The sequence below is a fragment of the Arvicanthis niloticus genome, chromosome 7, assembly GCF_011762505.2.
Source record: "Arvicanthis niloticus isolate mArvNil1 chromosome 7, mArvNil1.pat.X, whole genome shotgun sequence".
NCBI classification, from domain to species: Eukaryota; Metazoa; Chordata; class Mammalia; order Rodentia; family Muridae; genus Arvicanthis; species Arvicanthis niloticus.
Genome location: NC_047664.1, coordinates 25,089,910 through 25,102,682, shown reverse-complemented (window position 1 = coordinate 25,102,682; position 12,773 = coordinate 25,089,910). Strand labels below are relative to the sequence as shown.

The following is a 12,773-nucleotide window of genomic DNA, read 5'->3' as shown; positions in this document are numbered from 1 at the left end:
AATCTTGGACATACTATGCTGAGTAAAAGCCAGTTACTTACTGTGTGTTTTCATTTATATGTCATAGTCAGTATGTGTCCAGAGCCAGGAGGTAAATCCGTGCTTCCCAAGGGTGGCATGAATGGCATTTGGAGGACTACTGATGGATAAGCACCTTTCTGATCCTTTGATTTTTCCTGAAAATTTTCGGATTTCTTAATATACTAAATATAAATATACTCATGTATATCACATTTTTATTACCCATTTATCTGTGTAGGATACTTTTAGCCTGGCCCCATTTCCTTGCTATTAAGAATATAGCACCAAAGAGCATGAATTTACAAGCATATCTGTGATAGTTTCAGAAAACCAGGAGTGGTTTTCTGGGTTATCTGATAGTTTTTGAGATGCCTGGTTTCCACCCTACCAGCAGTAGGTGCCTACATTTATTGTTAGACTTCTTGGTGCTAGCCATTCTTAACAAGGTGAGGTAATACTCTCTTGGCATTGTTTTGGCTACTCATGGTTCCATGAGTTCTTGAATTTTATTCCCCTAGTTCTCTGAAGAATGACAGTGGCATTTCGATGGGCATTGCGTTGTGGTTGGATTGCTGTTCTTCCTGTGGCCATTTACAGTATCGATTCTGTCAGTCCAGGAGCAAACAAGTGCATTCTGCTGTCTAGTGTCTCGGGTTTTTTTCTTTTCAGTGTTTTGAAGTTTTCATTGTAGACGTCTTTCACTTCCTTGGTTATGTTTATTTTATGTACTTTATTTTTGGGGGAGAACTATTATGTAATACATCTATTTTCTAACTTCTGTCCTGGTGAGTTCATTGTATATTTGAAGGCCGCTTGCTGACTTTTATATATTGATTTTGTATTCTATAGCTTTACTAAAAAGTGTTTATTCAGAGCTTTTTGTTCGCTCTCTATGGTCTATTAAACAGAATCACGTTGTCTACAAACAACTAGGGTCATTTTGATTTCTTCTGTTATTTTCCCTTTTCTGTCTTTCTCCTTCATGTTGTTATAGTTAAGATTTTGGGCACTAGTAAGAGAGGAGAGGGAACATCTCTGTTCCTGATTTTGGAGGAAATGCTCTTAATTCTTCTCTATTTAATATGGTATTGGTTACTGGCTTGTTCTACAGGTCTTTTATTATTTTGAGGTATGTTCCTTCTATTCTTAATGTGTCTAAGACTTTTACCATGAGAGTTTGTTGAACTCTTGTCAACTGACCTTTTCTGCATCCATTGTGATTTCATGATATCTGTTCTAACTTTATTTGTATAATATATTATATATCAATTTGCATGTGTTGAACCAACCTTGTATTTCAGGGATGAAGTCCACTTGATCATGATATATGATCATCTTAATGTGTCCCTGAGTTCAGTTTGCAAATATCTTGTTGAGGATATTTGCATCTCTGTTCTTCAGGCAAATGGATCTGTGGTTTTCTGGTTTTGTTCTGTTTATTTCAGTGGTTCTCAACCTTCTCAGTATGTTGCAACCTTCTAATACAACTCTTATATTGTGGTGATCCTCTCAACCATAAAATTATTATTGTTTCTACTTCATAACTGTCATTTTGCTACTGTAATGAATTGTAGTATAAATATCAGTGTCTTCTAATGATCTTAGGCAACCTCTATGTAAGGTTTTTCTGACGCCCTAAAGGAGCTGGCAACCCACAGGTTGAGAACAACTCGGTTTTGATGTTATAATGATACTGGTTTTGTGAAATTAATTTGAAAGTGTTCCTTCCTTTTGTATTACTTAAAAGTATTCGTATTGGGGTTTTATTAGCTTCAAAATTAGAGCACATTTTGTCTCTATCATTGGATGCTTGCTGCTTACCCTTGTTACCCCTCCCTGTCTGAAGGATAGCTTGAATAGTAAGTGAGAATACGAGTCTGAGGGCCAGCAGCGTAAACAGCATTTCACTTCTTTCATCTAGTAAGTGTAGTGTTTCCCTTTCCATCCATCATTTTCCTCAAAGATTTCTACATCTATTAGCTCATTGTTTCACTTTTAAAATACCTTCATTTGGTTTTAACTTAAAGGTAATTAATTAATACATCTGGGACATCTGAAGGATCTTAGGACTTGGGTTTTCTTTGAAGAACACCATCATCGTGGGGAGAGCCATCGTGGGGTTGTGTCTCTGTGAACTTTCTTATGTAGAAGCTTTTGCTGCATCTGACAAATTCAACACGTAGCTTATATATTTGGATCCTGTTCTTAAATCCTGACACTTAAAGTCTTGTGTAGCAATTACCTGTAGCATACCAGTTGCTTTGTAAAATACCATTTTGGATATGGTGCCCTTCCCCTTTCATTTTTATTTATAACTTTTCTGAGTTTATTTAGTGTTGAGGCCATGTTTCTGGACAGATTGGTGGTTGGCATGTACAGGAAAGACTGTTTGTGAATGGGCTGTTGGAAGTTCATCCATAGTGGTTTGGTAGTCAACATTTTTCATCAGAATAAAGCTTGACCTCACTTATGAAAGCATGTTTCACTGATAAGAATATTCAAGTGTTTGCTACTCAGGAGCTTGAAGTGTACTAATATAAAATATTCTCTAAGAGGAGGAATCAGAATGATGTCATCTTATTTTGTATAGCTGATAAATAAGGAAGTATGTGAGGGCTGGAAGCGAGATGCTTAGTGGTTAGGGCTCTTACAGCTTTTCCAGAGGACCTAGATATGATTCCTAGCACCCACACTTGGGAGACAGAGGCAGCTTGATCTCTGAGATCAAGGAGAGCCAGGACTACACATGGAGAGAAACTGTCTCAACCCAACCAAAGGAAACCAAACCTGACCAACCAAACAAAGACAATTGACGGGTGGTGGGAAATGTGGGTCATTTCTTGTTGTCTGGCAACATAGTTTACAGTTACTGATCAAAAGCAGTTTGTGCTGGTCTCGTAGTATGTATGAGTCATGGAAAATCCACAATGAGAAGAAATTGGGATTTATCCATATTTTTACTTTTAACCTCTTCCTACTTAAACTTTTTCCTTAATTTGTTTATAATCCTATTATATGAATCCTAGTAGTAGATGATATATTAATAGACTTATATACTTATTCTAAGAAAATATAGAATAATGCAGAGTTGATACCGTATTCAAAACTCTGCCATTGGACCATGTTCAATTGGATTAGGATTTTTTTGTTGTTTTTGTTTGCTTTGATATAGTCTGATATAAGTGGGGCTGGCCTTGATCTCCTGTTCTTCTGGGTTGGCCTCCCACTTGGGTATGCTGGGATTATAGACCTAAACCACAGCCCTTGTCTCCCCACCTCCCTTCTTCTTCCCATTTAGTTGATTGGCAATTGACAAATTTCTTCTCTTTTTCAAATCTTTAAATTTTGTATGTTATTCTTTTTGATTGATGTTTTACTTTAACTTTACTGTAATTGTTTTGAGATAGGGTCCCACTGTGCAGCCCTGGCTGTCCTGACCCTTGGTATGTAGATGAGGCTGGACATAGACTCACAGAGTCTATGTCTACTCACAGCTGCTTCTGCCACGTGGTTGTTGGCATTAAAAGGGTGTGCCACTGTGCTGACTCCTTTTTAGTTTTGAAAAACTCTCAGCCGTGCTTCAAAGGTCAGGTTAAACAACAGGTTCAAGTGATGCTCTTGCCTCAGCCTCGGGAGCACTAAACTACAGGCAGGTTCCCTGCCCACTGTGCCTGGGTTCATGGTAGTGTTTGTTTTAATGAACTCTAGGTGGTAGTAACATATACGTTACTGTGTATATGTTAATAATTTCAATTATCAATGTTGTATCTTTACTGAAAGTCTCCCACACACACAACCCCCCCCCCAAGCCTAGGTTCTATAAGTTCTTAACAGACAGACAAAAAAAAAAAAAAAACAAAAAAACAAAAAAAACATGGCTATCCATAGCCATGTTGGAAACATAGCCATGTTGGAACTAGCTTTCCGAAGAGCTAGTTCCTTGGAGTAAATCATTGATTCCTGGCCCTAGGATAGGAAAATGTAATGTGGTCAACATGTTCTGAATGATGTGTACATATTGGAAGGAAAAGGGAGGGACCAACCCAACAAGAAGGAATAAATGCTGCCCAGATTTGAAGTGGATCAAGCATCAGATTAGATGATATTGCTGAGTTAGTATAACTCAGTGTCCTAAAATCCCTGAGTCTGTGCCAAGCACAGTTTTGCACACCTTGAATCCCAGCACTTGGCAGCAGAGGCAGGAGGCTACTTGAGTTCAAAGCTAACCTGAACTGCTGTATGGGTACCAGACCAGCTAGGACCCTATCTCAAGAAAGGAAAGGAAAGGAAAAAGGAAAGGAAAGGAAAAAACCCTTAATACCAAACAAGTCACATTGGAAGAATCATCAACTTACAAAAGTGAACATTTTTTTAAGTGCTTCTCAGACATTTGAGATTTCTCTGGCTAAGTCTGTACCCCATTTTAAAAATTGGGTTATTTGGGCTGTTGATGGCTAACTTCTTGGGTTCTTTATAAACTTTGGATATTAGCCCTCTGTCAGATGTAGTGTTAATGAAGGTCCTTTCTCAATCTGTAGGGTGTGGTTTTGTCCTATTGGCAGTGGTTTTTTGCCTTACAGAAGCTTTGCTGTTTCATGAGGTCCTGTTTATCAATTGTTGATCTTAGAGCCTGAGCCATTGATACTCTGTTCAAGAACTTTTCCCCTGGACCAATTTGTTCAAGGGTATTTCTCCTCTATGAGATTTAGTGTATCCGATTTTTCTTATGTTGAGCTCCTTGATCGACTTGGACCTGAGTTTTGTGCAGGGTGATAAATATGGATCTATTTTCATTCTTCTACATTTAGACATACAGTTAGACCATCACCATTTATGGAAGATGCGTTCTCTTTTCCATTGTATGGTTTTGGCTTCATTATCAAAAATCAAGTGTACATAGGTGTGTGAGTTTATTTCTGGGTCTTTGATTAGATTTCATTGATTTGTTTCTATACCAATACCAATGAAGTTTTTTTTAATCAATGTGGCTCTGTGGTACAGCTTGAGGTCAGGGATGGTGATTGCTCCAAAGTTCTTTTATTGTTCATGATTGTATTGGCTATTCTGGATTCTTTTTAGTTTTCCATATATAGTTGAAAATTGCCCTTTCAAGGTCTGTCTATAAAAAACTGTATTGGAATTTTGACTGGGATTACATTGAATCTGTAAATTGCTTTTGGTAAAATGGCTATTTTTACTATGTTAATCCTACCTATCCAGGAGCATGGGAGATCTTTCCAGCTTCGATCTTTTACTTGCTTGGTTAAAATTACACCAAGATATTTTATATTATTTGTAGCTATTATGAAGGGTGTGGTTTCTTTAATTCCTTTATGGGCCAGTTTATCGTTTGAATAAAAGAGGGCTACTGATTTCTTGAAGTTAATTTTGTATGACACTTTTTGTATGATGAAGTTTGAGCTACCTTGTCTATCCTCAGTGAGAGAGGATGTGCATAGCCTCCCAGAGACTTGATGTGCCAGGGTGGGTGGATACCCAGGTGGGCCCCCAGGTTGACAAAACCACCAACAACGATAAAACAGGACAGATCCTATTGGGACACCCCTTCCTCCCAAAAAAAGAGTTTTGTGTAATCCAGGCTAGCCTTGACCTCACAGAGTCAATGAAGATTACTCACTTGTTCTTCCTTTATCTCCTGACTCTTGGGTCACAGATATGCACCACTGTGCCTGGTGTATTCTTGTTGAGACATATTTATGATATGTATTATAGGAGAAGAAAGACTATTAAAGGAGAATAGGATACGGATTTACTTTATGAATTTTATTTTTATAAATTAGGTGGTAGGATATAACGGTCTTTTCTGCGCGCCTTTTTTTTAATGTACTCAAATTATAATTCTTTTTTTTTTTCACTGTCAGACGTTGGATTTTGTGCTGTTTTGCTGGATTTTGCTTTGTTCCTTTAGAGTGCTTGCTTGTTTTGTCTTCCCCTCAAATCACTTGGACTTAGCTTACTGAGTTTAAGGTTTTTTTTTCTTTCTTTCTTTTTAATTTTTCTCCAGGGTGAGCTCAGAACGGCCTTTTAATTTAAGCTAATGCAGGCCTTCTGAGGACTGTATCCCAGTGCCTTGTGTATTGAGGTCTGCACACAAAGTTCCCAGCTCTGTAAGCATCAGAGATAGTTTTAGCCCACTTACTAGTTCTACCTTGGCTTTGGGGATGTCCTAATGCTACTGAAGACAGAAGGAGTTCTCTATAGATCCCAGGTTGCTACAGATTTTAGGTCTCTGTATCTTCTTCCTTTTCTAGGGTGCTGTTTCCCACAAATACAACCTTCTCGTACTTCTCAGTTCTCCAGGGACAGACCCTGGGCTCCTTTTTATATCAGTGATTGCAAGTCATTTCTGAAAAGGGCTGCTGCATGCAACTTTCTGATTTACTGTTCTATACTAGTCACACAATTGATGTAACATTACTCCTAATTGGCAGATATTGGGGTTTTTTTGTTTTTTTGTTTTTTTGTTTTTTTGTTTTTTGTTGTGGTTGGTTGGTGGTGCATGTTAGGCAGAGGCAGGCATAGTTTTATGAGTTCAGTGCTTACCTGCTATACATAGTAAGTTCTGTGCCACAGTTGCATAATAAGACTGTCCAACATGATAAATACATAGTTTATCTTGAACACCAAGCAAATGGGCTTATTTGAGGATTTCATCATCAAATGATCTTGTGAATTACTTGGTCATATTGTACAATGCTTGAATTCTGCAGGCTTTCTTATGTTTAAAACCTGTTAGCTTTAGGAAACCTAGGCCTGTATTTTTTCTAGAATACCCTTTCCCTCCTCTAATGGGGAAAATACATGGCAACAGGATGACTTCTTATGAAAAGAAATACTTAGAAGCAAATTTTAAATAGTTGTTTTATATTGAGCTTATTAACGTTCCTGTTAACATCTTACAGGGTTTTCAAAGTTGTGTTTTACTGAATGAGTATAATTGGTAACAAGGAGTTTCTTCTTAACAGTTCATATTGCAGTCTCATTAACCTGTAAGCAGAAATGATCAGAATGTTCTTACTCTGAGCTTTTTACCAAAATAAGTTCTTTAGCCTGGTGTGTTGGCGCAAGCTTATAACCCGGGTCTAAGGCAGGAGATTCAGAAGTTCAAAGTCAGCCTTACCTACACTGGGAGTTTAAGCCAGCCTGGGCTTTGAAACAGTTCTCAAAAAAGAAATAAAGAAAACAGCTTATCCAGCAAGACAAGCGAGTGCACTGGCAGTCTCTAATATGTGGGATTTGTGTTAGCCTGTTTATGGTGTTACAAATACTTGACATGTTTTCTGACTAGTTAAAAAGGAAGTATTGTTTATAATTCTGAACATGAATTGATGTTTACAATTTATGGCTCATTTGCCTGTTTTGTCCGATAAAATAGTTGCTGTTATTCTAAAGGTATTTAGGTGTAACTTGTAACTAATTGATTCTTTCTTCTTTCCCCAGGGAAATGAGGCGAGTTACCCTTTGGAAATGTGCTCACACTGTAAGTTGAATGTAATGGCAACAAGCATTTGTTTTGCTTATGAATCTGTGGGGGGCAGGCATACATCTGTATGATGCATACTTGTTTTTGTATCAAATGTGGCCTACATTTAAAACTGAGAAGGCATGGAACACACACTCTTGAAGTTACTGAAGTAGGGAATGTTTAAAAAGTAGATTTTATTATTAATATATGTACAATGTTGTAGTTTCAGAGTAAACCCCCAAATCTCTGTGAATTAAGAGGGTTCTTTTCTAAATGAATTTGTAATAATGTTTTTTGATCTGTTTTTTCTGTTTGTTGATCCATGGATCTGGACTTCTTTGTCTTGTAATGTTAATAGCTGTACCCAAGAATTCCCCAAATCATTGGGGAAATGGAATTGCAAGACCATGAATGCTGTGTTTCATGGACTATAACTTGTCACATAACCAAGTCAACTGCCACCTGGACTAGAGGGAGGAGAACCAGATATGTGAAATTTGTATTTTGCCATTTGAAAGTTGAGATTTTTGGATCTTGATGGAATGGGGCAGGGAGATTTTCTGAAGACCAGCAGGTTTCTAGAGTGAAAGTCAGTTGCCAAAGACTTCTTCAGCTACTGTTTTTTTTTATAACCTTGGGGATGACTTTTTAAAATTGCATTTTACTTGTCTGTACGCGCGCGTGTGTGTGTGTGTGTGTGTGTGTGTGTGTGTGTGTGTGTGTAATCTGAGTGTTCTACATTCAGATCCCCAGGCAGCAGGAATAGAGAACCTGGCTTAGGTTTCACCCCCAGTAACACACTTCCTTTAACAAAGCCATGCCTACTAATCCTTTCAAAAGTGCCACTCCCTGGTGGCCAGCCATTCACATCTGTGTGACTGTGGGGGCCATTCTTATTTGTACCACTGCATCATGACTGGCTTTTTTAGTCTTACTATTGTGTGTGTTTGTATATGGCATGCCTTTGTGGACACATGTGCCATGGCATGCATGGAAGTTAGAAGACAACGGTGGAGTTTGTTCCTTCTATGTGAGGTCCAGGGATTGAATTCAGGTCACCTCAATCCCCTTTACTCTCTGCGTCATTGTTGCCAGTCCAGGTCTTAACTTTATATGTACATTAGATGGATACTTAATATTTGAAAGCCTGGATGTTAATTTAGAATTTGTGCAGTTACAAAGTTATAGAGCCAGAAGCTTAACATTCACTTTGTAGCTTTCTAATTTTAGGATAGGCAGTTTCATAATGTGGCTTATAAATGTCCTTACAAGTTTAATGCAGGACTGGAGAGATGCCTCAGTGGTTAAGAGTACTGACTGCTCTTCCAGAGGTCCTGAGTTCAATTCCCAGCAACTACATGCTGGCTCACAACCATCTATAATGGGATCTGATGCCTTCTGGTGTGTCTGAAGACAGCTACAGTGTACTCACATATATAAAATAAATAAATTTTTTTTTAAAAATTAAATGCAGTCTGCCTTCCCTCCCTCTACTCTTCTCTCTTTCCTACCCTCTCTCTCTTCTTCCCTTTTGTCTTCTCTTGTTAAAAATCAATGCCTACACCCAGGTATGGTAGCATACAGCTGTAATTTCAGCCTTTGGATGCTGTGGAGGAGGACTGTTGGAGGGAATACTAAAATATGTAGTGAAACTGTGTCTCAAAAGACTATGGTTTGTCAGCTAACACTTTGGATTTAGTTGTCTGTAGTAGACTCTTAGATAGCACAGTAGTTTTAGGGAACGTGTGTGTACACTCACAGGGGATGGACCAGTGACTGCCTGATCTGGTCTAGTTGAGGAGTAAGGAAGGACCCAGTATAGAGCAGTCACTGTGTAGTGTGTTTCTCTTGGCGCATAAATAAAGTGTTTTTTAAGAGAAAACCTTAATAATACCAAGTAGCTATTTCAGAACACTTGAGCATCAAAAGTTAAGACAACGAATGTGGATAGTCTAAGGACTTGTTTGTTAATCAGGGAACCAAAAGAAAGAAATGAAGTCTTAGTCAATTTTCTTTTAAGGACTGGTGCTGACCAGGTGGCTGATATCTTCTTAGAAATAAGTCAGGTTTCATGTGAAAGGGCATTTATTAGGAAAGGGTGGAGTCTTTGGAATTGGAATGGAGACTGTGGTAGGTTAAGACAGTTTGAAGTTTCCAAGGTTCCAGGTCATGCTATTCTCAGGAACAGCCCCATTGGCCCATTTACTGTGGCTGGTTCTGCTTGCTCTGAATCCTCTTACCTTGCAGTGAGTTGTTGCTTGGGTTTGGTAGTGTCAAAACAACTCTTCTCCATTTGAATTCATTTGCACTGCTGTGCTTTTGCAATGTTCTGGAGCCAGTTTGTGCTTTTGCTTTGTATTAGCCCAGATTGACCTGTGGCTCTGTAGATTGGCTCAGCCTCCCATTGGCTCATAGACATGTGCCACCACATCTAGCTCAGTAATGCTTGGCTTTTTTGAGACAGGATCCTGTGTGTATCAGGCTGGCCTTGAACTTTCTCTGTAACCAGAGTTAATCGTCAGCTTCTGATCTTCCTGCCTTAACATTTCAAGTACTGGAATCACAGGCATCTGTCAGTATCCAGTTCATGAGATGTTGGTGATGTCTGGCTTTTATCCATTTGACTGTTACTTGATAATTTTATCTAAGAATTTAAAGTATGGAAGAATTTTAATATAGAAGTACTGAAAGCCCACATGACTTCTCGCTTTTTAAATTTATGATACATATCTAAAATCTGGCCATTTTATTTTTGTTTTTAATTTCGTTTATGCCTAGGTCTCTACGTACAAGTGTTTGGGAGGTCAGAAGAGGCTGGTCCCCTGAACCTGGAGTTTGAAGCAGTTATTAGCTACCTGGGTGTGGGTACTGGAATCTGGCCAGGTACTCTGTATGAGCAGGGAGTGTGCTGAGCCATCTCTCAGGCCCTAAAGAGTCTTAAAACTACCAAGGTTTCATGTTTAAGAAAATAGACAGCTGAAGTGTCAGTGACTATCCATATTATAATAATAAACCAATTTAATCTTTCACATATTGGTAGTAACTTTCTTTTCTTCTATACATTTGATAGTTGATCTATTTTGTGCAGAATATTAAACTGCTGGTCTGTAAGGAATTTGTTTTTATTGATGTATGTACACTCACTGTGTGTAAACAGTGACAGGTTGCAGACATCCATTTCGTTCCAGTGTATAATGTGCTGTAGTCTTATTCGCTCCATTCTCTTCTCCCTCGGCCTATCTTGCTTATACTTTCCTATCACACATAAATTCAAAACTGAGAGGAAACATGCCACTTTTCTCTGAGTTTCAGTTACTTTGCTTACTATTGTAATTCCATTCTTTCATAAGAGTCTTATGTGGCTATGCTTGGGTGACATAGCTGGGTCACATTAGTATCCACAGTGGCTTTACTAACAGTCATTGCCGTGAGCAGTGTAGAAGAGCCCCACCCCCACCCCAAGTCGTTACCAGCATTTGATTTGTTTTTATGACAGTCATTCTGAGTGGTGTCAGTTGGAGTCCCCTCGTCGTTAAGGATGTTGAACAACTTTTTTCCTGTGTGTGTGTGTGTGTGTGTGTGTGTGTGTGTGTGTTTTGAGTTTTACTTTATCTTTTGAAATGTTTTTATTTCATTTGCCCACTTACTGATTAGTTGTTTGATATTTGTATTTGGCGTTTTGTTTTTTGAGGTCTTCATTTTAGATATTTATTTTCTTTCAGGTAAATATATCTAAAGTTATCTATCTATAGATATATATGTAGCAAAGCTTTTTATCCATGTTTGCTGTTTAGAGTGTTTGAATTTGTTTTTGTTTTTGTTTGTTTGTTTGTTTGTATAGCCCTGATGTCCTGGAACTCAAGATTCTGCCTTCCTCTGCCTCCTGAGTGATGAGATAAAAGGCTTGTACCACCTCCTGGCCTTGAAATAATTTTTTAGTTCTAGTTTTTTTCCGACCATTGTATGTCATACCTGTAACCTCAAATGAAATAGCTGGTTTGAGGAAAACTGGTATTTATTGCCTAAATTGTAACTTACTTTTGGGTAAATTTGAGATATCTTACTGTTTTAGTATCACACCAGATTCCACTTTGGAGAATTAAATGCTTATAACTACAGAATAGCAGTAGCATTTTGAATTCCTTCTCACCAAACTCATCCAGATATCATTAGTGACTAGAGAAAAGACAAGTCTCATTGGTTTTCCATTTGTTTACTTCATGTGTGGGTGTGTCTGCATGCTCCAGCCAGTGTCTCTGCCTGTGTGCCTACAGGTCAGGATCAGTTCAGGTAATCATTTTTCTCCTTCCATGTGTGTTCCGGGGATAGAACTCAGCCTTTGTCTTTACCTGCCAAACCATCTTTATTTCAGTCAGAAAGACGGATTCCAATAGAACTTATTTTTTAATGTTGCCTTTACATTTTATTGGCAAAAATACACATTTTGTATTTTTCTAAATTTTCTAGACCTGACTTAACTGTTAGATAGCATGAAGATTCATTTAATCAAGAAAGTGCTTTAAAAGAAAGGTTTCTTAGGTTGTGAATTTCTTTTTTGAGGTAGTTTTCTGTATGTCCTATTTTTGAACATGCAGCCTTTTTTTTTTTTTTTTTTTTTTTTTTTGGTATGCCTTTATTCTGTTTAGGTAATTCCAGAATACAGTACCCCCAGAAACGCCTCTTGGGGCAGCACGGGGACAGTTCTGATAATGTACCACGAATGCTGTTGCCCTTGGAGACGTGGTTGTTTTGGTATACTTGGGACAAAAAGGCAACCCAAAGGTTTTGGGTATTCCTCACAAGATAATAGGGTGACAGTGATTGGGGAAGGCAGAAGTGTGAGCATGTCTAAGGCTGAAAATTTGAGTGCCTCTGCTTACTCCTGTCAGAGTTGATGTAGTTGAGGGATGTGCTTCTGGTCATAGCACAGGATAACTAGTCAGATTTACAAGACCATTCACAGTGGTCTTCAGAATAGTTTGTACTTTAACTGGATCAGATTGACTACCACATCTAAGAATTTGTTATACCTCAACATTTCTAATATCAGTACAATGTGTGTTCACTATGTTAGGCTCTATTGATACTCTTTTTTTTTTTTTAACATAGCAAGTTTTTTTTGTTGTTGTTATTGTTTTGTTTCTTTAGCCATGGTGGTTTGGGATCTAAAGTAGAGATATTTCCTCAAATAGAGTTCTTCTTAGAAGACTTATGTTCCTGGCGTTTTAAATTCCTTACAAGTTTCATACAATATCTTGATTACCCT

At 38.1% G+C, this 12,773-nt stretch overlaps 1 protein-coding gene across 1 annotated transcript in view; it reads left to right on the top strand.

Moving 5' to 3' along the window:
* Ppp3r1 (protein phosphatase 3 regulatory subunit B, alpha) overlaps nucleotides 1-12,773 on the top strand; it is a 41,685-nt gene that overhangs the window by 15,181 nt on the left and 13,731 nt on the right. The window contains exon 2 of the mRNA XM_034508598.2: nucleotides 7,483-7,522. Within this exon, the coding sequence (XP_034364489.1) occupies nucleotides 7,483-7,522 (40 nt within the window). The remainder of the gene's footprint in view (nucleotides 1-7,482; nucleotides 7,523-12,773) is intronic.